This window comes from Indicator indicator, chromosome 25 (genome assembly GCF_027791375.1).
Source record: "Indicator indicator isolate 239-I01 chromosome 25, UM_Iind_1.1, whole genome shotgun sequence".
NCBI classification, from domain to species: domain Eukaryota; kingdom Metazoa; phylum Chordata; class Aves; order Piciformes; family Indicatoridae; genus Indicator; species Indicator indicator.
The window spans coordinates 12,668,251-12,695,222 of record NC_072034.1 but is presented as its reverse complement, the minus strand read 5'-3'; the positions used below and the strand labels follow the sequence as shown (position 1 = coordinate 12,695,222).

Here is a 26,972-nt window from a genome sequence, read left to right as displayed (position 1 = left end):
GTGGAAGGCTAGATCCTGGGATTAACTCCATCTTTTCCTCACAAGTTGTTCTCTTAAGCTGAAAATATAAAACCCCCAAACAGATAAGGAAGCAGTCTCCCCCCTGCAGATAGCTTTAAGAGTAGACAGAGCTTCCTCTCCCTGCCCTCCTTGTTTCAGAGCAGCAGCATCTCTGGGCAGGAGTGATGGCAGCCCATTGGCATTTGTCCTTTGGGTGATCAGTTAATTGGCACAGGGCTCTCTGCCTTTCAACCTGCACTTCTTAGGATCACACTGGATATCTGACCTGTGAGAACTTTGCTCTGAAGGGACAGCTTGATCCTTAAGCCCATTAGCAACATGCCAGCCCTGGGTGGGGTGATGATGGATAGCTCAGGGCTTGGGCAGGTGCTAGTTGGAAACTGCCAGCCACATCCTTCCAAGGAACAAACCTGGCCCCCAGAACTGGGGCCTCGACTCTGAGGATGGCAGTTTCCCTCAGAGAGGTCTCTCCTGATTTCCCAGCCTTCCCTGCAGTGTTGAGAGGAGAGGCAGGTTTTAGCTTCCCCAGCAGCCAGAGGCATGGGACAGAGCCAGGGGCCCAGAGCCAACCCTCCTGGCTTGCAGCTTTGGTCTGGTGTGGCAAATCCCCTTTTTCTAGGTTCCTGAGGGTAACTGTGGCCACAGCAAGTGCTTGGAAAACTTAATACTTCTTTTGCAAACCTGCCCTCAGAGTGAGGCCATCTTAATAGAGTCTGTTTAAAATAAGGGAGGAAAAAAAGAAAAAGAGTGTAAAATGGAAACATTCTCTCTTTATCTCTCACTTAAAAGTAAAGGAAGCAGAACGTTTTAAAGCAGCTTTGTTTCTATAGATTAAATGAATTGAAATAAAGCTGCTTCTTCCCTTGATTTTCTGCCCTCAGCCAGGTAAAAAGCTGGCCCATTGAAATATTGACTCTCATTTGTCTGAGGTTTGGGATTTTTTTTTTTTTTCATCTCTCAATGAAGCACAGATCTTTCTTTTTTTTTTTTTTTGGGGTTACCATCAACCCTCTGTCATAGCTGTTCCCATGTAACACTTCCCCTTTGATGTGACAATGACTTTGTACAGGGGAAGGACCTTTAGCAGAAGAGGAATTGTTTCAAGAATTGATGAAGGGTGAAAAGAAATTGGCAGCATATCATTAAAAAAAAAAAAAAAAGAAATGGAAAAAAAAAGGAAAGAAAGAAAGAAAGAGAGCACACCTTGGTGGATAGATGAAGGGGGAGGGAGTTGGCTGTGAAGGCAGGAGAGAGCATTGCTAACAGGCCAGCTTAAAGCCCTCTTAACAAGGAGCAGTTGCTCTCCCCAGCTCGTCCATTGATTTCCTCCTGCCCTCCACAGGCCTGGCTGCAGTTAAACCTTGTGTCCTCTACGTGAGGCCGAACCGAATCAGATTTTGCTTTTAGTTGTTCGATCAAATTTTCCTTCCTTGAGCTTAGAAGGCACGCTTGGGACTTGATAGTAATTGCCTCCCCACGCTGAACTGCTGATACCTTTATTGGATTGGCGTAGGGTTTCAGAGGACTGTGTTTAACATGCAGTGAGCCGCAGCAATGCAAACAGCTCCAGTGTTTAAACAAGCATCCATTAGGCCAGGAAACAAGACAGTGCCAGCCCATTTGGTGCTCTTTAGAGCTGGCAGCTTAAGGGGAGCTGGTGCAGCAGGGCTTTGCTTGAGGGGGACGGAATGGGGAGGGGGGTGGGGGTGGGGGGAGCACAAATGCACTGTCAGGAAAACAAGCTAAGCATCTCTGTAGGTTTGTGAGAAATGAGCTGGGGGGTGGGAGGGGGAACTTGCGACTGGGGACATGTGCAAAGCTCATTAATATCTCATTATGTTCAAATTGCTGTCTCCCAGCAGATTGGCATTAATGTGTGATGTGCTTGGAGGAAGGGGCTACAGGAGAGCAGCAGGGATATTTTAAGCAAGCTTCTTCCTTTTTTTTTTTTTCCCCCCTCACTCTTCCCTCTCCCCCTTCCCCCCCCCCCCCCCCCCTTCTTTTTTTCCTTTACATCGAAGAAGCGGAAAAAATAGTGCAGGCAGGGCAGGGAGCCAGCAAAGCACAATGATTTGTGCAGCAGCCCAGCACAGTGCACTTCATCAAACAAGAGCAGTGCTCACTTGGCCTTATCATAGGAGCCACTAGCATCTTTCAGTGTTTCTAATAAACCTCCTTTATTTTCAGGAGTGCTTAACTCAGCTGTAAAATTTGGCTCAGTGTGGAACTTCCAACAGGCAGCCCTGGAGTAATTCCCTCCACCCCCAGCCGGATGGATTGGGGAGTGCAGGGGGTACTTCCACGTTTGTCTGCCTTCTGTAAGTTTGTAGATAGACTGCTGTCAGAAATACTTTTTTTCTCATGCTTCTATACTGAGATACCTTTTGTTTTATCCTTAACTCTGGAGCATTGCAGTCATTAGCTTATCAGCTGATAAGCTATAGTCATTAGCTTATCAGCTGACATCGGTGCCCTTGCTGGCTTCTGCAGGACCACATACATTTTTTCTGATAAAATCTTGCCTGCCATGTTCCTGGGAAAATACCCATTAGTTTTAGGGACAGTTATTCCTTGACTTTCTATACCTGAACACATAAATCCTCTGAAAAGGCTACTCCCAAAAAGGGTTTATCCAAAAAAGAACAAACAGTCTAGGACTTTCCACAGCAGAGTCTGCTCCCAGTGCTCCGGGTTGCTGAGCTGAATGATTTATCTAGGCAATTTTTTTGTTGAGTAGACTGGAGGCATAAGAGGGACAGAGAGTGTACTTCTGTGGTGCTCTGCAGCACTGGACTTCAGTGCAGAAGTGTTTTACTGACATGGACCAGTGAAACCTGGGGGGGTTTGCTTTTCTGCAGGGACCTAGGCATTCTGCTATTGCATAGAAAAATCCATTTTAGTAGGTGCTGTGTTTGAGGAGATGTTTTGTAGCCAGAGAGTAAGAAAATCATTCTTCTTCAACTCCTTTTGTGCTGCAAAACCAAAAGCAATGGTTAACTTAGCTCTGACTCCAATGAAATGCTTGCAAGCCCCTAGATCTTAGTTCAGACTGCACATTGTGTTTGAACTTTTATTGCCCAGGCTATTTGTTAGGTGTTTATCCATCCCAGCAAACTTTCTTTCACTTTTATGGAACAATATTGGAGCCCTCCAGTGGCCAAACTAATCATTCTGAGGAGTGGAGTTCAGGTTCTGTCAGGGAGGTTGACTTTTTGCCTTCCCTGTTAAGGAAAACCTAATTTTGTGATCTTTTTATATCCAGAATGTATGTAGAGTTAGAGTCACAGCATCATCTGTGGAAAGGAAAGCTGGGGAGGAGAATTAGTTTCTTTGCATATCTAGGAGCTTTGCAAACCTAGGATTAGTTTCTTTGCATATCTAGGATGATCTTCTAGATCATCAAGAATTTAACAAGTTGATTGTTTAAATCAATTAAATTTAGATTACATTTTCTAAGAGGATCCCATAATGCATATGAGGCAGAGAGAAATACATCTGGGAGTACCATGATAATTCAAAGTTCTTTAAGTGGCTCTGTCAGTGCTGTGACTCTTGATCTCTGACATGGCTGCTGTGTTCTCTGGCAAAGCCTACATTTTGTACATGGTGCTCTCATTCCTACCAGGGGCCTGAGCAGGCTGAAGATTTCAGCCTCAAGGCTCCCTTTGTGCTGCTCCCACTGGTGCCTTTCACTTTTCATGACCTTTCAGAGTGATACTCACCCTGTGTATGAAATGTTGTCTTTCATATATGTTGTATGCCCCTGGATATTAGCAAGAAGAGTCCTCCTTGTAAAGGATGCTGAGATCCTCTAGGAAAAATTAGCAACTCAAATCACTTACTTAGGCCTCCTCATGTTTGATGGGATGGTGGTTATCACAGTTCTGCCTTTTAGGTACTGAACTGCAATGACAGTCTTTAGGAACCCAAAAGCAGATAGGTAGGTCACTTATGTTGGGGTTGGGAGGAGGTGTGGGATGACAGGGGAAGAGGAGAGTTTACCTTTTAATAGGGTGACCACAGGCTGGTGTTCAGTGCATGTTCAAAAAGCAGCTAAGCAAGTGCTTAATGTTGTTATTCCTGCACCTAAATCCTCTCTTTGGATCACTGGAAATGAGTTTGTACCACTTAGCATTGTATAGCTATGGCTTTATAAACTCATGTATTATTATAAAAGAAATGTTTCAGAACTAGAACATTCCCAAACTGGTAGAGGGAGGGTTCTGTTGGTTTTATTTCAGTAACAAGCTTCTAAGTAGGGTTCTGTTTGTTTTATTTTAGTAAAAAGCTTCCAAGTAGCTTTTCTTCTGCAGGCACTGTCTGGGTCATCTCAAAGATGTATTTAGCTCAGCACTGTCTTCTCTACAGAAGTCAGTAAGCAGAGCAGGCACAGAGTCAGCCTTCCCTGGCATGTCTTCCTCTCTTCCAGCTGTCTCATGTGTAAGAACCATTTGCTGACCCCACCTGTAAGCAGTTTGCTTTTACAGCCCCCTGCATATGAAAGTTTCTTCTTGTTCATGCAGCAGAAACTTGTTGCTTGTACTGTAGATGAGGGCAAGTCATGAGATTTCCTCTCATCTGCAGTAGCTGGAATTCCTGGAGCAACTCTGGGCATCGTTTCCTTTCTTTTTTTTTTTTTTTATATAAGTTTGAGAATTGGTGGAGGAGATGAATGCTGAGCTCCAACAGACTTTTTGAGGGAAGTACTGAAGAGGTGAGATTTTTCTCATGGCTCTTTCAAAGCAGAGCTGGGAAGAAAGCAGTCAGATAGGAGAGGCTGATTGCAGAATAGGAGTATGCACTGAGGGGAGGAGTGAGAAGAGGCCTTGTAACTGTCAGGAGGAAGGTTAATGGTCTAGAGCCACTTTGCCTTCTGCAGCCACATAAGTTATGGGCAGGACTGTGAGATCTCAGCTGGGAAACTGACAAGAGAGGAAAAAAGACAGGACTGTGCAAGTGGGAAGCAAAGGTTCCCCATTGTGCCCCAAGCACATTTCATCCCCAGCTCCCTGAAGCCTTCCATCATCACAGAGAGCTGCTGCCACTATTGCTACCTTGCCACATGTTTTCCATAACCTCCTCTGTTGATTGCTACCACACAGATGAGAGTCCCAAGGGTCTGGCAGAGCTATGGGAGAGCAGGAGAGGCAGGAACCAGCTGTAGCTCTTAGCCCCTCACAGGACAACAGCATGAAAGCAGCTTTATCCACAGGGACTCCTGCCTGCATGCCTTCAGTAACAGACATTGGAGCGTAAGCTGGGAACACCAGAGCATGCAGGCTGTCTGCAGCCACCAAGAGGCAAATCTGGATGGGTTTGTGGTTTAGTTTGAATCCTTGTGGTTTGAAGCTCTGCTAGACAGTGGCTGCATGGAGAGACGGAGCTCCCAAGAAGGACGCTCTGCCCTGCTGTGTTCCCCCCACAGCTCCTCAGGGAGCCTTGCACTCAGTAGCTCCCTGGCTGGCAACATTTCCAGGCCCTGCGTGGAGGCAGCACCCTTGGGTGGTTTATGCTGTTGTACAAAGACACAGGGAACACTTGAGGGGGAAAGTATCTGCTCTAGTTTCAGGCGTTGCAGTCTTTTCTCATTAGCAGGGGGAGGAGAAGGCTGGCACTACTTTACTGATGAGTCAGGAAAATCATCTGTTTGCAGTGTCAAATGCTTCTGAGATGATTACTGTGGGTCTGAATTTGGAGTCTGGCAATACCAGAGAGCTTTGGGTTTGGAAAAACTAAAAACAAAACCATAAAAAAAAAAAAGGGAACAGTAATGAGTGATGTCCCCAGATATACTGAGACCACAATCTCCTGCAAATCCTGCAGTCACCAGGACCCACAATATTCAAGGCTGGCTCTTGGCCTCGTGTCTTCCACCTGGCATTGAAAAGAAAGTCAGTCTTGGGCAGCTGTGCATTTTCAAGCTGGGCCCTTAATGTAATTCTGAAATATGCTAATTGCCAGGCTTTTGTTTTCATCTGCCAGTTTTGAAAAGCTTAGAAGAGAGAAGGAAAAAGAGTATTGTAAATAGCCCTAGGAAAAAGCTCAACCTGCTGCCCATGTAATTTCCTTTCAAAACAAACTTTCATGCTGTGGGGAAGCTTTATCAGACAGCAGATTTGCACACAGTCCTATATGGCCCATACCTACAGGCTTTTTCCATCATTTCTTAAGCATGCTTGCCCATTGTTGAAGTGGTTGGTAAGGTTACTACAACTTAAGAAGGAAGAAGTGCTTGCTTTTACTCCAAGGCTTCTCTGTATTTCACTATCTGTGCATTTAATTCAAAATACTTTTACTTCTCTACAGATTTTGCTTAGGCTGTCATTGTTATAACACTACTATTTATCCAGAATTTAAACTCACAGCCCCTCCTGCTCCCTCTCCCCTTATCCTTGCCTCTTTTAAATACTCCAGAAGCGATTAAGGGTAGGAGTAACTAAGCAAAAGCCTGAAGCTGCCCAACCTTGGCACTACAAGAAAGTTAAGACTCTTTCCAAGAGCAAATGTAATATCATAATTATAGGCCAAACTATAGGAGGATTTCAAGCTTTTTTCTTTCTTTTTTCTTTTCTTTCCTTTTTTTTTTTTTTTTTCTGAAGAGCTTAGCGGGACAAAGCTGTAGCCTTTGGAAGTCAAACTGAGGGAAGGCCCTGACCCAGCAGACAGAAATCTTTACTCAAGGCAGATGTCAATAGCAGTGGCGTGTAATTAGTGCCCTAATTGTGACTGGGCAAATAATGTTGGTGGCTTGGGGAGGCTCCAGATGCAGGCCAGACTGTGGATGCCTCTCTTTGAGCTAGTTACCAAGGCTGCCTTTAAGGTCTGTGAGAAGAAAAAGATGCTTCTAGAGGATGATTTGTCTCATTCCTATCTCAGCCTGACATAGGGGATATGAATTGCATCCTTAAGACTGGAAGGAATCGACTTGTTCTTCCCTGCAACTTTCTTATGGTGCCTACAGGAGTTCCCAGCCTCTTTCTGTCCTGTTCATAGCTCCCTCTCTCCCCTTCTTTTTTTACTGAATAAGAAAAGAAGCAAAAGCACCTATTGATCTGAGAAGATACAAGGTGTTTTATATTCCCATTGGCTGTGCAGAGGATTTAGGAGATTCAAGTCCAATTCTAACCCTGCTGCTGACTTCATATACAGCTTTAGGCAAGCTTCTGCTCTGTTTTCTTAAGTGAAATGCAGAGGTTTAGTGTGTTTGCATCTGAATGACAGACACCATTTAATTGCTAAGTGATGGTTTGCAGGGGTGTTCTTTTGCCAAACAAATAGGGTTGGGTTTTGGTTTTGGTTTTTTTTTTTTTTTTTAGATTCAACCCATCTCTGGTTTTCTGGGAGAGCAAAATCCCCATGATTCTGGTAGTAGCCCAAGAGCACTTTATCTTCAGACTAAGAAATTAAGTGTCTTAATACTAGGTGGCACATCACTCCTAGAACAAGAGAAAAAGGTGGGAATGAGAAGCCTTTTAAGAAGGAAAATCAGATTAGTGGAAGCCCATAATATGAATGCACAGCTGGCTTATGGTGCATTTCTGTGGCTTATCTAACAGCAAACCCTAATGCCTTGTGCTCCATAGCTCTGAGGGGGTTAGCAAAGAGCTGTAGTGCTCTCAGTGCATTGATCTTACCTACAGCATCTGACAATAGCAAATGCCTTTTTTTTTTTCCCTTTTTTGGTGTTTATTTGGAACTGTTAAAGGCACAAATGAACTCTGTGGTGAATAGGACTCGGAGTCTGGATTTAATTTGGATGAGCTGCTAATGTATGCTCAGTATGCATAGAAAGCTTGTGTGAGTATCATGGGCAGCAGCTATGTGTGCACATGCATGTGGAAAATGCAGGGAATTCTCTCTGCCAGCAAAAAGGGAAAAATAAAAATTCCCTGTGTTGTGCACTCTGAACATATACAGACACATGTAGCATAAGGAATTGCAATTCCTTCCCTTGGAGAGGGCTGTTTCCAAAAGACACAGAGAGATAAGAGTGCCCAGTGGTATTCTGGTGTATGGCCACAACCAACTGGGAACTTGACCTGTTCAGCAGAGCACTGACCACCTTTCTCCTGGTCATCTTGGTTTGTATGGAGACAGCACAGTGTGCCTTTAGGATTTTGGCAGACTTTTCCTGACATTGCTACAGTGAGTTTAAGCCTGCAGAGCACTGACCACCTTTCTCCTGGTCATCTTGGTTTGTATGGAGGCATCACAGCCTTATGTGCCTTTAGGACTTTGGCAGACTTTTCCTGCCGGTGAGTTTAAGCCTGCAACGGTTTGGGGAATTCACCTGCAGACAGACTGCTGCTGCTGTTCTTGGGGACACTGTTGCTTTAGACAAGCTCTGAGTCAAAACAAGCACCTTCATGACAGATAGCTTAAGAAGGAAGAGGTGTGGTTCCCTCCTAACACTGCCTAAGGCTTTGCCAAAACTGTTTGATGCTAAGATTCTCTGGTGCTAAAGTATCTGCAAGCTTCACAGCTTTAGAAGGAGGGCAGAGGAGGTACACAGGATTTTCATTCAAAGGGTTGGTTACTGCTGAAGTGGGCCCTTCCCTGCCTGTCAGTGTGCTTCCTTTGGATTGAGCATGGGCTCTTTTAGTTCTTGATGTCACAGACATCAACAGAAGGAAGGCTCTAAGCAGATGATTTTACTGTTACTGCTGCTATTTGCTCCTGGCACCCATCTTCTTTAGGTGCCTTGTGGCCCATTCCCCAGCACTGGACACACGTACCATGCCCGTGCCCACACTGGGCATCATTATCATGTCACAAGAAAATGTGGCTTCACCCTGCTGAGGAAGATGCTGGAGGCACTGGGAGAAATGGCCCACACTGCTCACTGGAAGGACAGGAAAGCCAGGACCAAACAGTATGAACTGCCCGGGTGGGTTTCCCATGGCCAGTGTCTTTCCTCGGTGCTCCAGGGGTGTGTGCAGGGAGCAAAGGGATTCACCAGACAAAGTGCAACCTTCTCAGGACCTTCAGGAGAGCATGAAGCCAGTGCACATCTGCAAATCATCTGCACTGTGTGTGTGTGCACTCAGGCTAGTGATGGGGGAGAGGCAGAAGTTTATCCTAGACTGGAAACAGCAGCTGTAGGTTAAATAAGGAAGGTAAGGCCTGAGCAAAGGTCAGGTGTTGTTTGCTGCATAAACCATTTGTTGTGCTTGGGGTTGCTTGGGGCACTCAAGGTGAAGCATGCACTTATACATGCTGTGCTGAGTTAGAGCCTTGATTTGCCTAAAATCTTTTTTTTTTTTTCTTCTTTACACTTCATCAGCAGCCTTAAATAGTACATTTGCAGTTCACAGCAGGCCCAGCCTTGGGACTCTGTGGCTCTGATAATTGCTGGGATCTGGGAGACCAGACAGATACTTTTCCATTAGTAGCTGTTGCATGCCTTTGTGGTACCCAAGGTCAGCTTGAGGTGAAGGTACTGAGGCAACAAAGAAGTAGATTTTGTATGGTTTGCTTGGCCATGTTTAGGGGAAAACTGCTATTCAGTGCTGTCTGGCCTTTAGCCCATGGCAAATAGCTCTCAAACTGTGCTCAGAATAATTCAGAACACGTCTGGGACATCCTGCACAATCCTTCAGCTCCCTGAGTCTTTGCAGATCTTTGGTGACCCTGCATTTTTTTTTTTACAGTGCTGGATATAAGCTGAGCTGAAAGCAAAAAGGCATGTAAAGAGTTGTTCCATCAGATTTAGTGCTCATCTCTGAAGAAATTTTGGTGAGAAGAGGTGAATTTATCAATGGACCCTAACTCTTAGTCAGCTTCATGGCAGCTTGAAGGCTTAAGCATCTCTCAGGACCAGGCTATGGGTTTTGTAAAGGAGTCTCACAAAGCTGCTGCTGCCTGCCTTCTTTTAAATAGATATGCAAAAGCAAAGCAAACAAGCAGCTCCAGCATTGCTGCTCTTTCTTAGGGATGGGTCAAGCTGATTGTGCTAATCAAGGAACTGTTTGTATGAACAAAAAAAAGCCAGGTCTGTTTCACACGTTCCTGACATCTTTGCTACTTCAGAATTTGTGGTTAGTTGTTTGGGGTTTGGGGTTTTTTTTGGTGGTCTGTAGCCTAGCACCATTCTGCTTCCAAACTCATCTGTCCCATGGTTGGCTTTTTGTTTTTCTTTCCCCCAAAAGACATGGCTCAGGAGCATAATAAGAATTAGAACTTTGAAAAAAAAAAAAATGACCATTCATTAGCATGCAGAAGATTAATTTCCCTCCCCTTTTCCCCCCATACTTGAGTCTCCTTTGCAATGCCTACTGCACTGTTAATTGTTTAACCTGCACTCCTCTAAAGTGTTAGTCCTGGCAAAGACATCTGCAGGATGTGCACAGTCAGGCACAGGGGACAGCTGTGGAAGAGGAGGCAGGGTTATGGAGACAAGCTTTAGGATAAATCCACCATTTTGTATGCAGCATGGTGTAACTTGTTCTCTTGTTGATTCACAAGGGGTTTCTTTTTTCTTTTTTTTTTTTTTTATGTTAGTTGTGGGAGTCTGTTAGTTCTGATCTTTATTTTCAAATAGAAAATTTCAGTTGTGATGAAGTTACCTCAGGAGGATGACTGAAATAGAATCACAGAATTCACCAGGTTGGAAAAGACCTTTTAGATCAAGTCCAACCTATCACCCCACACCATCTAATCAACTAAACCATGGCACTGAGTACCTCATCCAGTCTGATCTTAAACGCTTCCAGGGACGGTGCCTCCACCACCTCCCTGGGCAGTCCATTCCAATGGCAAATCTCTCTTTCTGTGAAGAATTTCTTCCTCACATCCAGCCTAAACCTCTCCTGGCACAGCTTGAGACTGTGTCCTCTTCTTCTGTCACTGGTTGCCTGGGAGAAGAGACCAACCCCTACCTGGCTGCCACCTCCCTTCAGGTAGTTGCAGTCAGGTTTCAGGTAGTGATGATAGTGTCATCAGGGGAGTACTGTCATGCCTGCACCATCCATTGTCTCTTCCAGCTCCTCCTCTGGAGTTTCTCCAGCAATATTCTGGAATATTATATTGTGCACATAGATTGCACCATGGCAGCACTTGGCATGCAACTGCAAGTTGCTCTAAGCATAGGAAGGGCTTTTCCCTTACAGCAGTTAGTCAAGATTTTAGTCTCTTGGTTGTGAAGTCACAGAGTTCGTATCTTACCAGTACCTGAACGATGAAGGAAAGCGGAGGCTGTTTCAGAGAGCTTTCCAGAGCACAAAAATGCTTTCTTGTCCCAAAAGCCCCTTCACCAGACAGGCAAGGGTGCCACTGGAATACTTCACTGGCTTGCTACGACTTGTGCCCATCCAAGGGTGAATCAGGGCAAGATTTTCCCCAGAAGACCGTTTCTAGTATCACATATGGAGTTTACAGGGCAACTGAGTAGTGAATGAGTAACCATGATGCATGTGCAACACCACTGGCTATGTTGCTTTGCTGCTTAGTTTGAAGCCCAAGAGGTTCCTGCGTTTGTTTTCTACCCCCGATTTGCAGGAGTTCTTCAGAAGCTCCAGCTTTGACAATCTGCAGTGTCTGCTTTTTGTCATGAGCTTCTCTCCTGTCCAGATACAAAGCAGATTGGGAATGTTTTCAAAGGGTGAAGGTTTACCAGCACAGCTCTCAGACAAGTCAATTAGAGGCTGCCTGACTAAATCCTCATAATGCGCTGTGAAAATGTAGCTCCTGCCGCCTGCGAGGACGGTTGCAGGGGGAGTGTAGCTCAGCTGAGGGGTGTGAGAGACAGGAGGAGGCAAAGCCAGCCAGGCAGCTGAGCTCTCTCAGACTCTTAGCACCGTCATTAAGACTGTTGCACAAACAGAGGAACGCTGGGCACTCCCCTAGTGATGAGGTTACTGCTTCACCAGGGTTTACCTTGTTGGGCTAAAGCAGGATTAAATTGGATGGACCTGAAGAGGAGGGAGCCACATAGATCATAAACATGGGCAGGAAGGCTATTTAACAATGAGGACAGCATTTCATCCATGAAATAATTTGTGCTCTGAAGTCCAGTTCACCTCACCAGTAATTTTGTATTGAGAAAATTAATTGCCTCCATTGCCTGTGTTTTACTCAACAACTCCCCCAGGGATCCTGCATACCAAATCTCCTCAGACTCATGCCACTTAATGTCTTTGCGTTCAAATTGGAGTTGTGTAGAGGGAGAGAAAAATCTTTTTTCAAAGCACCCTGGAATTGGTAGATGAGCCATGCACTGAGGCTTCAGAAGGATCACACTTTTTCAAAGGATCCCAGGATGTTAGGGGTGGTTGGAAGGGACCTCCAAAGATCATCAAGTCCAACCCCCCTGCCAGAGCAGGACCATAGAACCTGGCACAGGTTGCACAGGAACACATTCAGATGGGTCTTGAAAGTCTCCCCCCTAGCTAGTTCTAGACATACAATTTGAGCAGCACAGTTTTTGTTTTTTTTTTTTTTAATTGGTGTATATTTCTCCTCTAATTTTTGTGCAGATTTCTTCACTTCTGCATCCTTCCCTAGCCAGGCATTCTCCACAGTGTTCATTTCTACAGCAGGAAATCTTTCTGGCAGCAATGCAATGGGGTAGTTTAAAAGACTGCAGTGTAAACATCAGTAAAGATAGATGTGCTTTTTTTTTTTTGATGAAATTAATAGACACAGAGCTGGAAGTCCTCTTATCACACAACCTAAGCAATGGAAGTACAAAACTTCTTCAGGCTGTGAGGAAAATAGATGTGATCAGGAAGAGTCAAGCCATGGGTAAAGGTCTCTCTCCCTCTGTCTCTACAGAAATGTGCCGTCTTCCCGTCTCTTGTTCATCCCTCTGATGGGAGTTCATGCCAGTTCTTGCTGTTCTGGAGATGTTTTAGCACACATCAGCATCCTTGCCTAGCTGACTGAGGGCAGGCAGCCACAGTGTTTGCCTGGTTTGATTTTGCCACTGCTGTCGCCGCTTGGCTCTCATCCTGTGCCTTTTTTGTTACCCTTCCTCCCTGTCCTCTACTTGACCTCCCAGCATGATCCAGTACCCAGTGGTGGCTGGGATTCTGACAGCTGTGAGGGCCCTGACTCCCCTGCACTGCCTGCTTTGCATGCAGCCAGCCAGTGCTTTCTACTGGTACTCCCTGCTCATGCTGCTGGGGAGGGCAACCCTTCCTGTCTGACCAGCCCAGCTAACATGCCAGGAAAGCGATCGCTTTCCTTACTGGCAGCTCCCTCAGGTTACTTGGTGCCATGAGCATCTTTTACTACTTATCATTGGTTGGTTTGTTGCTTCTGATGGCTGTTTGTAAGAACAAGGGCGATGACAAGAGTCCTCAGCAGCTCGGGTAACAGGCAGAGAGGTCTGACCTCCTTCCTGAGGCAGAGGTTACTGGGTGAGCCTGCAGAGCTGAACAGGTTGCTGGATAGGTTGGCAGATTGAGCTTCTTACCAGCTTGAAACAGATTTCACAACGTGCATTTCCTGCGTATTTTGAAACACTGCCCTGGCCAAGGAGAGCTGGGCAGGAAGGCCCAGCATGGAGGAGCACAGCGTGTGTGTGCTTCAAGTGAGCAACTGCCATCCAAAATCAATTCGCTACGTCAGGCTCCATCCCGGGAGTTAGCAGGCATCGGCGCTGCGCTGTCAGCACTCGGAGGAAGTTCAAGTAGTTGGGGAGTGGTTTAATGCATGAAACACTCTCATTTATTGGAGGCAGCAGTCTGAAACCCACCTCTGCTTTGCTTGGCTACTTGGCTGACTTCAGCTATTGCTTGGCTTTTGAAAAGCTGTCCTGCGCTCCCCACCATCCCTGTGTGACACCTCGGGCAAGTGTCATTAAGAGGCCACCGTGGAGCTGGTGGACTCCAGACACTGGTCACAAGATGTGGTTGTACCTCAGGCAGTGGCATGCTTTGGCACTGCTGACTTTTTAATGACAGTCTTAGAAGCATTACAGCAGGGAAGGATGTGCAGGAAAGGAGGAGTCCTTTCAGATGTTGAAGCTGAATTGCTGGCATGCAAATGACAATACTGATTATTCTAGATTGATCTCAGATGAGGTGGTTATGGCCATTACATCTTTGCTTAAAAGAGCTGTCCTGTCATATCCAGCTGCTTAATGTCACTTCACAGCAACCCTTGGGACACTTGCTAAGTTGTTGATAGGATTTTCATGCAGGCTGGAAGTTGGCTGAATTGGGGTGGTGTTTGGCAAAGCTCATGGTGAGTGCTCCCTATCAGAGGTGAGGCAGTCAAAATCTGTCCAGAGAAGCTCAGGAGAAGAAGGGAAGAGGAATGGTAGAGCAAGGTCAGGAACACCTGGAAAAGAGGTGCTAAATCAGGCTGAGGCAGGGGAAAGTAGAAGTCCTGCAGGAAGGGCCAAGACAAAGTTGCTGCCTTGGAAGGGAACAGAAGCCCATTTGAGCAAGGATGGTTGGTGGGCCAGACCATGGTTGGATGTGAGGAATGGAAAAGATCAATTTTTACTTTTAACAGCAAGAGCCACAGAAAAGCAGTGTGAATATAATGCCCCTTGGTTTGTGTAAATGTGCATCCTCTCTGCAGAGGATGGACTTCGGGATTTGGTTGGTTTCTCTGCTTTCCCACAGGGAGCAAAGATGCACAGGGCAAGGTGTGTGTCCCACCACAGCTGGGGAAACGAGCACCCCAGACCTCTCCTAGTTGTTTCTTTTGCCTTGTATTGAATTGGCTGCAGCTGCCTTAACAAGAGGAAAGTCAACAGCAACATAGATTCATAGAATTGTTATGGTTGGAAGGGATCTCAAGGGTCATCTAGTTCTGACACCTCACACTACATCAGGTTGCTCACAGCCACATCCAGCCTGGCTGCAAAAACCTTTAGGGATGAGGCTTCCACCACCTCCCTGGGCAACCTGTGCCAGTGTCTCACCAGTGTCTTCTTCCTCATGGGGAAGAATTTCTTCCTAACATCCAATCTGAATCTAGCCATTTCTATTTTTTTACCATTCTTCCTAGTCCTATCGCTATCTGCCACCCTAAAAAGTCCCTCCTCAGCTTTCTTGTAGGCCCCCTTCAGATACTGGAAGGCCCCACAATAAGGTCTCCTTGGAGCTTTCTCTTCTCCAGACTGAACAGCCCCAACTCTTCCAGTCTGTTCTCATAGGAGAGGTGTTCCAGCTTTCTGATCATCCACCTCTCTGCTCTGTAGCTGATGCAGGAAAGCATCTGTGAAAGTGACCCCAGCTTCCTTATCTGTGAGCTCACAGATCATCTGGCCACCGAGTGGAAGCTGACCTGTGTTAGAATCATGCTCAGTCTCTACAGGCAAAAAGGCAGTTTAGCCTCTTGGCTTTTCCCCTCCTCCCTGGTCTGTTTGTTGGCTGTGGCTTGTGTTGTTTCACATGTTTTAGAAAGAGCACTGAAAAGACTGAGGCAGAGCCACAGCCCTGGTCACTCGCTGTGGATGGCTGGAGCAGCCACCCACCAAAGGCAGCGTGGTGGTGGAGGATGGGCTGGTGAGTGGCTCAGCTGTTGCTATAACAACAGCACCTTGCTCTCATTTCCTTTGACAAATGAATTGCTGCTGGTGGGACAAAGCAGAGCAGCTTCTCCCCACAGATGAAAGCCCTGCTGACAGCATCGATGCTCTCTTGTTTATGTATTGGGTCTGGCACGGCGATGGCCGAGCAGCTCTGCTCCAAATTTCATGGGATCACAGGATGGTAGGGGTTGGATTGACCTGTGAAGATCAAGTCCAATCCCCCTGCCAGAGCAGGACCATGGAATCTAGCACAGGTCACACAGGAGCACATCCAGATGGGTTGTATGAGGCTCCTCAGCTCCAGGTGTGTCTGTGTGCACAGCCTCTGTCCCCTGCCATCCATTCCCCACTAAAGATTCAGTTAAAAAGCCAGTCTGACAAAGTCTGACCTCTTCTTGCTCTACAACTAGAATTTCTCCAAAGGCATATAAAGAACACCAAGTCCTGCTTCACTCTCTTCTGCTGTGGGGTAGAAGCCTGCTGTGAAATGCAGATCCAGCAGCCAGCTGGTTTGTGTGAGCAAAGCTATGGGCTGATTAATCTGGCAAGGGGTTTGGTTTATTTTAACATAATACTGTTTTCCTTTTGTTTTTATGTTATGCATCAAGAGTCTTCTTCTCCTAGACAAAAATCCTGTGATTTGAGATGCTTGTTTATGGTGAGGGTGACGGAGCACTGGAACAGGCTGCCCAGAGAGGTTGTGGAGTCTCCTTCTCTGGAGAGTTTCAAAACCTGCCTGGATGCCTTCCTGTGCAGCCTGCCCTGCCTGATCCTGCTTTGGCATTTGTGTTGGAGTCAGTGATCTCTGGAGGTCCCTCCTAACCCTGCTGCTAACACAGGTTCACCCGGAGCGGGTTGCACAGGAACACATCCAGGCGGGGTTTGAAATTTCCAGAGGAGACTCCACAACTTCTCTGGGCAGCCTGTTCCAGTGCTCCAGCATCCTTACAGGAAAGATGGTTCTCCTTAAGTTCAGGTGAAGCCTTCTGTGTTCTAGTTTGCACCCACTGCTCCTTGTCCTATCACTGGCCCCATCTGAGAAGAGCTCAGCCCCATCCTCATGACTTCCATTCTTCAGATATTCATATGCATTTATAAGGTCCCCTTTCAGTCTACTGTTTTCCAGGCTAAAGAGCCTCAGGTCTCTCAGCCTCTCCTTATGAAAGAGATGCTCCAATCCCCATGTAATCTTTGTGGCCTTTCTCTCCAGTAATTCCCTGTTCCTCTTGGACTGTTTCGGTTTTCAGTACAGATGGATCAGGAGAGGACAGACTATGTAGTTTTACCAGACAAAGGATGGAAAAGAGGTGCCCAGCATACTTTATCTGAGAGGAGATAGGAGTCTTTCCACAATACAAAGATATCTGGCATAAAATTTGCAAATCTCTCAAACCTGAAGCTTTGAGAATGTGAAATAATGTGAAAGTGGATCACTCTTACTGATATTCTGCAAGGGACACCTTCAATCTCTTGTGAAATGGATGGAGTTAGTTCTCTTGTGTTTTCCAGGGGATTATTTCTCTCACTAATCTTTGATTTACATGAAGACAATTTTTTTTTCATTATTTCTTTGTATGAAATGTCTTTGTAACTAGAAGCCTGTCAGTGGATCTTTTGGTATGATTGTCCTTCCTTTACAGCAGCATTTGGCCAGTGCAAACCTGGCAAATAGTTTTGGATGTTTCTTTGAATGCTGTTCTTGTGTGTGCATGCCCACTGAACTTGCTCTTGATGCTTGTCACTTGGGTGACTCTTTTTTCTGAGCTGGAAGGCAAAGAGGGATTGTGACTTTGTAGTGAGATGGCTTAGGAGATGTCTGGAATGGGTGATTTCAGCTGTAAATTGTGTGAGTAGCTCATTAGGGACAACATTTAAATATGCTGGTTTAAGCCATTATATCAACTGTGTTATTGATCACCTGTGCTTGAGGTCAAACTGCTCTTTTCTCTTCTTGCTCCTAAGAAAGGGAACTTGGAAGTGACTGTGCTGCTGCACTTGTGAAGTGGTGCAGTTACCACATCCCTACCATCCTTCCCTTGTTTCCAGGGTCTGAACTATAGATCAGTGAAATGGCTTGGCTGTGGTCTTCTGCCAGTCACCAGTGACACCAGTCAAAAAGCAGCAGGGAGCTGGAGTGCTGTGCAGTGGTATTCAGCTTAACACAGAGTTTTAGGGGAGGGAAGAAGCAGAGGTGAGAGCTACAACACAGGCCTACTTGTGGGATCTGCTTTTAGTCCTTCACACTAGTCCTGGGTGCTTGACTTGCCTTCCACACCACTGTTAACAAATGAGACAACTACCACCCCTGGCCTCTTGCTATTGCTTGCTGCTGCCATGGCCTGGAGAGATGAAAAGGTGATGCCTTTGGGGTGAGGATTCCTGCTCTGCAGCCTGGTGTGTTCCTAGAGACCATGGCTGATGCACCTGACTGTTCTGGGCTTTCATTGAGAGGCTTCTCCCAGCATCTGTCATCGTGCACAGGACCCCTTCCCTGGGCACCTGCAGAGCTTATAGGCTCAGGAGCTGCTGCGGTGAGGTGAAGGGAGAGGAGGCAGTGAGGAGGCTCAAAACATGCTTACAGCCCTCCTGACCCTGCCTTGCCACAGCTGGGTTCCCCTTCACGGTCTGTGGCACAAGGAGAGGAAACCACTGGCCTTTGCTGTTCCCTGGCCCCTAGAAACCAGGGGTGGGGAAGGACTCGGGGTAAGGACAGCTCCTGTGGAGCTGCACAGGCATCTCCTGCCAAGGGAGGAGCCCAGCTGAGCAGGGGTGACAGAGACTGTGGCCACAGAGCAGCTGGTCTCTGCATGGCACCACAGAAGCCAAGAAGAGAAGGAATTTCAGCCCGTGGGACACTTTCTGTGCAGGGGGAACAAGCAGCCAAGTCTCTAGCAGGTCTGCCAACAGGGACCCACTGGTGACAGCCTCTTAGTCCTTTTGCCTCATATAAAAACCTCTTCTGCTCCAGTGCAAATCAAGGAGGACTCATGGAGTTGCCTTTCTGCTTTGTTATAAAGATCACATCTCTGCAGAGGACCAGCACATAGCTTACTGTCCCATGGGTGTTCAGCTGGGACTGCAGCAGTGCATCACCTCAGCCACATCCTTTAGCATTGTGAGCTGAAGAGGCCATGCAAGCCTGAAGGGCAAGAGAAGGGTGCAGCCTTCTCAGCACCACTCCCTCTGAAAAGGGGATGAGATATGGATTTGCTTGCCCGTCTTACACATGGGATGAAAAGAGAGCTAGCCCTCTGGGATGGGAGAAATAAATGGGATCTAGATTGTGCGAAGAAAGAAGGTTGAGGACCTCTAGGTTAGGGAAGGGGTGGGAGCTGCATGTCTGGGACTTTAATACCAGTAAAAATACATTTAAAATTGATAAAATCTTTCAGTATTTTGTCTTCTATTGTTCTAGTATCAAGGATGCAAGTGTGTCCTGAAGGCGTTTGCTAGAGCTGTGACCTCTTTGCTTCCTCCCCTCCCCACTATTGTTTTTTGCCTTACCCAAAGAGGGATGCTTTTTTTAGCCTGGTACATAAGCAGAGGGCTTAATGTTTGGTGTAGGGTTGTTACAGTGCTTTGCTATGCTTCTTTTAATCTGAATTAAAGCTTATATTAATACACTATTTCTTTTATAACATTCTTACATTATCATTTCATTGCTTTCTAGGAGGTTTGTCTTGCTGTCATTTGTTAGTTGCTTGTTTTTTTTTCATGTGAGCTCCTAGCACACAGGTTATTTCCTTTTTCTTCTTTGATTGAGTTAACATCATGCAAAATGCCTTCTACTTTTTTTTAGGGTGGTGTTTTTTTTTTTTTATCCTCACTTAAAACTGATTCTCACTGTGTTTTGAAGCCATGAACAGAGGGCTAATGAAATGAAACCATGTTAATGAATTTTCACCAAAAAAAACCAAACCAAACCTCAGCATCAACAACACATTTCAAATCAAGTAGTCAATCAGTTGTATTGCAGGTGTGCTTCAAGAAGCTTCTAGAAACTTCCAATAACAAATCAGAGTAAATAGTTAATTTTAGTGTGTGTTTAGCATGTTTAAATTTTGGGTCCAATTTAGAATCATAGAATTGTCAGGGTTGGAAGGGACCTCAAGGATCATTCAATTCCAACCCCCCTGCCATGGGCAGGGTCACCTCACGCTATATCAGGTTGCTCAGAGCCACATCCAGCCTGGGTAAAAACCTTCAGGGATGAGGCTTCCACCACCTCCCTGGGCAACCTGTTCCAGTGTCTCACCACACTTATGGTGAAGAACTTCCTAATATCCAATCTAAATCTACCCACTTCTAGTTTTTTTTTTTTTTTTTTTTCCATTTCCCTAGTCCTATCACTACCTAACACCATAAAAAGTCCCTCTTCAGCTTTCTTGTAGCCCCCTTCAGATACTGGAAGCCACAATAAGGTCTCCTCAGAGCCTTCTCCTTTGCAGACTGAACAACTCCAACTCTTTCAGTTTGTCCTCATGGGATTGGTGCTCCAGCCCTCTTGGCCCTTCTCTGGACACCTTCCAGCACGTCCATATTTTTCCTGTAATAGGGGCTCCAGAACCGGACACAGTACTCCAGGTGGAGTCTCACCAGAGTGGAGTACAGGGGGAGAATCACCTCCGTCAACCTGCTGGCTATGCTTCTCTTAATGCAGCCCAGGATACTGTTGGCTTTCTGGGCTGTCATTGTCATTTCTGGGCTGGGTGACTCATATTGAGCTTCTCCCTGAGTCCTTTTCTTCAGGGCTGCTCTCAAGCCAGTCCCTGCCCAGTCTATATCAGTGCTTGGGATTGCCCTGACCCAGATGCAGGACCCTGCACTTGGTCTTGTTGAACTTTATGAGGCTGGCTTGGGCTCACCTCTCCAGCCTGTCAATTTAAGACTTCTCATAATGTCTTAACAACGTTTGAGACTCTTTCCTGAGTTAGGTCCAAAAATTGAATTAGTCAACTTGCTCCATAAAATTCTGGTAGCTTGGAGAGCAGATTTGTTTTGCAGCTCTGCTCTCTTCTGCAGGGGCAGGTTTGTTGGTGGTTTTTATTCTTTAGTTTGGTTTGGTTGGGGTGTTTTTGGTTGTTTTGTTTAGGGTTTTTGTTTCTTTTAGCCTGTCTTCTCAGGTCAAGGCACAAGAATGAAACCCAAGAAACTTCTTAATTAGTTTTTAAGTCTTGTCATTAGTTGTCTTGTGACAGATACTCATGAGGGGTATTTATCACAAGGCTCATCAGCATTTGTTGTTTGTTTCTGCATCTAGTTAATTTGGGTTTTTCTTTTCTTGTTTCCCTTTAAGCTTCAAGAGACAGTCAAAAGGAAGTTGGAAGGTGCCCGCTCACCTCTCAATGGAGAACAGCAGAATGGAGTTTGTGATGGGAGCTTTTCTCCGACCAGCAAGAGGATACGGAAGGATGTCGAGGCCATCAACAGCTTGCCCAATAATTTGCCTTTGCCTGCTGTTTCTCCTCTTCACCAGCTTGACATGAAAGCTCCCCTGCCCCTGCAGAACAGTGGGACTCACAGTACTGGTCTAGAAGACTTGGGTAAAAATGGTGGAGTTTCAGAGATAAAGCTCCCTGTTAATGGTTGCAACGAGCTAGAGGATAGTTTTAACATCCTGCAGAACAAGGAGCTAAAGCAAGAGCCTTTGGATGACCCTAGCTGCATAGACACTTCCGAAACATCTCTTTCAAATCAGAATAAGCTCTTTTCAGACATTAACCTGAACGATCAAGAGTGGCAGGAGCTAATAGATGAACTGGCAAACACCGTTCCAGAAGATGATATACAAGATTTGTTCAACGAAGACTTCGAGGAGAAGAAGGAGCCAGAGTATCCCAGGCCTTCCACAGAGGCTCAAGAGAGTGCAAGTGTGAAGAGCGATCCATCTCATTCTCCCTTTGCTCATGTCCCACTAGGGTCTCCCCAGGTGAGGCCATCTTCTTCTGGTCCTCCGTTTTCAAACGTCTCCACCGCCTCCAGCATAGCTTCTGCGTCCAGCGCCCCACCAGCCCCCATCCCGGCCGGCTCACCAGCAAACTGTGTGGTTCAGTCCCCCCAGACTCCCAGCCAGGCCCACACCCCGGGCCAGACGCAGGCACGCTCTGGAAATGGCTATCTCATGAACCCAGCGGCAGCACCGGTGGCGGGGTCGGGGCCTGGGCCCGTGAGCATGCCGAGCGCTGACTTGTCTCCAGCTGAACAGCTGAAGCAGATGGCAGCCCAGCAGCAGCAAAGAGCCAAGCTCATGCAGCAGAAGCAGCAGCAGCAGCATCCAAATCAACCCTCAAGCTGGTCACCGGTGGGCCCTCCATCTAGTCCGTACGGCGGACCCTTCAGCGCAGACAAACCAAATAGTCCAATGATGTATCCCCAAGCCTTTAACAACCAAAACCCAATAGTGCCTCCTATGGCAAACAATCCGCAGAAGACCACGATGAATAACTACCTCCCTCAAAACCACCTGAGTATGATCAGTCAGCAGCCAAATAACCTGGGCACAAACTCCCTGAGCAAACAGCCCAACATGCTTTCCTACGGCAACACCAAACCCCTGACCCACTTCAACGCCGAGCTGAGTCAGAGGATGACGCCGCCGATGGCAAATCCCGGCAAGAACCCCATGATGCCCTACATCCAGCAGCAGCAGCCGCCCCAGCAGCCGCAGATGCAGGCTCAGATGGCACACCTGAGCGAGGAGCAGAAGCGCATGCTCCTCATGAAGCAGAAGGGGATGATGAACCAGCCCATGGCGTACGCACCGATCCCTTCCCTCGCTCAGGTAAGCCCGGTGCGCGAGGGGTGGGCAGCCGAGAGGAGGCTGAGACAAGGGCTTGGTGTCTCTTTGCAAGGTCTCCTCCTCTCTTTTTCTCCTGGAAAGTATGGAATGGCATTGCAGACTCTCTTTGGACCTTTCATGTGGTATTGGAACTTGCAAGGTCTTCCTTCAGTGGAAAAAAAAGTAGAAACGGGTAGATTCGGATTGGATGTTAGGAAGAAGTTTTTCACCACTTCTCCAACAAGGACAGACTGAGAGAGTTGGGGCTGTTCAGTCTGGAGAAGAGAAGGCTATGAGGAGACCTTCTTGTGGCCTTCCAGTATCTGAAGGGGGCTATAGGAAAGCTGAGGAGGGACTCTTTAGGATGTCATGTAGTGATAGGACTAGGGGGAGTGGAGCAGAAATAGAAATAGGTAGATTCAGATTGGATGTTAGGAAGAAGTTTTTCACCTTGAGGATGGTGAGACAACTGGAACAGGATGTCCAGGGAGGTGGTGGAAGCCTCATGCCTGGAGGTTTTTGCAGCCAGGCTGGATGTGGCTGTGAGCAACCTGATGTAGTGTGAGGTGTCCCTGCCCATGGCAGGGGGGTTGGAACTGAATGATCCTTGAGGTTCCTTCCAACCCTGACAATTCCATGATTCTCTCTTTTTATCCTGGAAAGTTATTGCAGACTCTCCTTGGACCTTTCATGTGGTATTGGAACTTGGTCAGTAACCAGGAACAGAACGAGAGGACAGAGTCTCAAGCTGTGCAGGGAGAAGTTTAGGCTTGATCTTAGAAAGAAGTTCTTCCCAGAAAGAGAGATTGGCCATTGGAATGGGCTGCCCAGGGAGGTAGTGGAGTCAACATCTCTGGAGGTGTTCAAGAAAAGCCTGGATGAGGCACTTAGTGCCATGGTCTGGTTGAGTAGTTAGGATTGGGTGGTCAATTGGACTTGATGATCTTGGAGATCTCTTCCAACCTGGTTGATTCTGTGATTTTAAGAAATGCCTGAAATGATGTCATGTTAGGCTTTAGAAGTGTGGTTAAGCCACAGTTTCTCTGAACCTAGTGCTCATTCCCTGTGCTTCTGCCGAAGAGTGCTTAGGGATAGGAGCAAGTTGGGGGTCGGAAGTCACTCCTTTTTGGATGGTTTGTTTCCTTTTGTTTTCGTATGCAAGACTTCATGGTTTCAGCTCCTGAAATGGCTAAGCTTCCATGGTGTAGTTTGCATTGTAACAAAAGGAGAGAGTGGTTAGCCCCTTCTTTTTGGTGCAGGCATTGAACCAACTTTAAACAGCATGTTTGGCATTGTGGCTCAAGGAACAAAGGAAGGACGTTCTGGGTGCTGAGTGTGTTTGGTTTCCTCTGGAAGATGGAAGCACAACCAAATGCTTTTAGTGTTGCTGGAACCGTGTGTGGAACGAGATGGTTTCTTCTGAGCCTTTCAACCTAAAGTATTTTATTGTTGTGAATCTCTAGAGTTTTCCAGCATCCATGTTGGCTTGAGTGACTTGGCATTGCTTAACCCCTGGAGTGTCAGCTGCCAGTCCTAGGGAACAGTTTGGAATTAATGAATAACCAGTTGCCTCCTGGGTATGCTCCTGTAAAGATCTGCACACTAGTGTCGTGGAAAGGCTCAAGAATACATTTTCTGGATGTTGTTTTAAAGGTTTTTAAGAGAACTGAAGTTAATAATCCCTTCGCAAAGTAGGTGATGCCTTCAGAGAAGTTGTGTGCCTCCAAAACACTTCAGGGGTTGTGATATAATAGTGATAGAGTTGTTGGGTGATAGTTTCAGCGTAACAGCTTTTTACCAAACCAGCTGTTTCCACACCACCTACGAGGAGTGCTTCCTTCTAAGCGTGGTTTAACCATGACTCACACTCTAATGCATGCAGAAATACAGCAAAATTTGTCACTTCTTCAGCTTGTGGAGTTTGGGCATCTACCAACAGGAGGAGCAGGAGCTTTACTGGGTCAGAGCCCATCACATATTATCTAAAATTAATTGCAAACCATAACGAAATGTTCATCTGCCTCCTGGTTTTCATGCAGGTTGTATGGTGGCAGCTCAGCTGTTCACCTCTTTATTTTCGTTCTGCATTAGAACTAGAACTAGGTGGTCTAAAGCCTCTTCTTTTGGGGAAGAAATGACATGATAATGACATAAAACTCAGGCTGCAATCCGAGTTACAGGTCTGCCAGGTCATAACTGAGAGGCAGAAGGTGTTTGGTCATGCTGTCCAGTGCTTCATTGCTTTGATTTTGTTAAATCTGTTGAACTCTTCAGACCCATCCAACAGCAAAGATGCACTGCCTATGAGAAAGTTAATGCTATGTCCTCCATTTGATAAGCTGAGAAATTCATGTTAATACCTCACTGCACTTCTCCAGTGGGAACAGGAAGCCAGGGTTTCATATATCTAATCTCAGTTCCTTCTTTTTTTTTTTTTTTAATGTAGGAAAAACTAGATACAACTGCACAGCCTTCCAAAACCAAACCCAGATATTAAGTCATCTCTGTGTCATATAAAGAAGAAACTTAAGACAAAGTCATACTTGTTATATAACATGAGGGTGGTGAGACACTGGCACAGGTTGCCCAGGGAGGTGGTAGAAGCCTCATCCCTGGAGGTTTTTGCAGCCAGGCTGGATGTGGCTGTGAGCAACCTGATGTAGTGTGAGGTGTCCCTGCTCATGGCAGGGGGATTGGAACTGGATGGTCCTTGAGGTCCCTTCCAATCCTCACAATTCTATGCTTCTATGATATCCTCTGGGTTATGCTGCAGCTTGTTCTTTTCAAAGGAGCACTGGATGGGTATTTGTCTGGTTTTCCACAAAGCAGAAACTCGTTTAGATTTTTGAGTCAGGGTTTTTCTGGGGTTGACTTGAAGGCAATTCAGACCACTTTTTGAGGAACTGACTGCTAAAACCATGGTCAGATCCTGACCCAGCTACCTTCAGCAAGGTGCTGTCCTACTACCTACCACACCTAAACCATAGTGTTCCATGGTCCTGATTGTTCTCCACTTGGTCAGGCTTGTACATGGAAATCCCTGCTATTTGCCTTGTCCCAACTACCCTGATCTGCCCTAAACCCAGGTGTTGGTTTGTGGGTGTGTGGCAGGTGTTGCCCTTTAGCCTCCTGCTTTTCCTGGGTCATTCTTTCATTCTTGCTTTTCTGCAGCTATAGGCTGAAACAGCAAGTAAAGGTTTTCACTGGGGCTGATAACCTGTTAGATATTTGAGGGCTAGAGGTCCTCTGCTATTTCGGTTCCCATATATTAAAATAAAAGAAACTAATTTCACACCAAGGTGCAACATGGGCTTTGTTTAGGCTTTTAGTGTGTCCTAAAGAATAAAAGCAAGCAAGCCTAAACCATCCTTCTCTCAAAAATTAGAACTTTCTTTAACCTAAAATGTTCCATTTAGCTTTTGAGAGATGTGAATTAAGGTTCTATGAGAGGCACTCCCTTCCCGTCTCCTCCCGTCTCCTCCCGTCTCCTCCCGTCTCCTCCCGTCTCCTCCCGTCTCCTCCCGTCTCCTCCCGTCTCCTCCCGTCTCCTCCCGTCTCCTCCCGTCTCCTCCCGTCTCCTCCCGTCTCCTCCCGTCTCCTCCCTTCTCCTCCCTTCTCCTCCCTTCTCCTCCCTTCTCCTCCCTTCTCCTCCCTTCTCCTCCCTTCTCCTCCCTTCTCCTCCCTTCTCCTCCCTTCTCCTCCCTTCTCCTCCCTTCTCCTCCCTTCTCCTCCCTTCTCCTCCCTTCTCCTCCCTTCTCCTCCCTTCTCCTCCCTTCTCCTCCCTTCTCCTCCCTTCTCCTTTGCTTTTCTACCAAAAATCTAATTTCAAATTTGGGAGAAGTGGAAACACTTTCTTTGGGAAATTTCAGGATCATTATGCCTTTTCTTATTTCCAGCTGTTCAATAAGGATGTTTAATGGTAAGAGAAAAAAAAGCAGCCCAATGGAATAGATGGTGAATGGCTGAGACAGAATTTGATGTTTGGAGCCAAGTGAGGGAGGGAGAGTAATGAGAGGTTGAAACAAAACAGAATTCTCCGTGGGTGTAAGAAAAAATAAAACTAGACTGCAGCTCTTTGCCTGCATGGGACTGTGAGGATTCTGCAATTATAGTTCCTATTGAAACCAGTAGTTATGTTGTTTGAAATTGGAGGGATGTGAATGAGGAGGAGAAGTGGCACCACACTGGAAGAATATCTTCACATTCTCTGTCTTTTGTTTTAATCTGATAAATTCAAGATGCATCATCTGCTCAGTCTGGTTTTGCATGTGAAGGATAAAGGGAGATGTGTGTCCAGAGAACGTTTCCAGAACACAATCAGCTTTGTCCTTTGCCAGTGAAAAAGGTGTGTTTCTCACTTGGAATTGTAAAAGAGGTTTCATTCTGGTTTGAAGGTTATCTTTGGGATAGTGAGGGGAAAAAAAAAGATTGTAGATGTTCTGGTATTTGGCCATATTAAAAGCTTAGCTGGAAACAGAGGAGAAAGCTTACAGATTTGTGTTTGCTGCATGACAGTGTGACAGAAACACAACTGGCTTACCAGATTTTAGGGCACACAACCTGGAATGGAAACACTGTGCTGTTGTGGCTAAGAAGGCCAATGCCATTCTGGGGTGTATCACAAGGAGTGTGGTTAGTAGGTCCAGACAGGTTCTCTTCCCCCTCTACTCTGCCCTGCTGAGGCTG

At 46.3% G+C, this 26,972-nt stretch overlaps 1 protein-coding gene across 1 annotated transcript in view; it reads left to right on the top strand.

The window, feature by feature from the left end:
• Nucleotides 1-26,972, top strand: part of MAML3 (mastermind like transcriptional coactivator 3) — a 270,993-nt gene that overhangs the window by 148,682 nt on the left and 95,339 nt on the right. Inside the window, exon 2 of the mRNA XM_054392413.1 lies at nt 20,805-22,289. Within this exon, the coding sequence (XP_054248388.1) occupies nt 20,805-22,289 (1,485 nt within the window). The remainder of the gene's footprint in view (nt 1-20,804; nt 22,290-26,972) is intronic.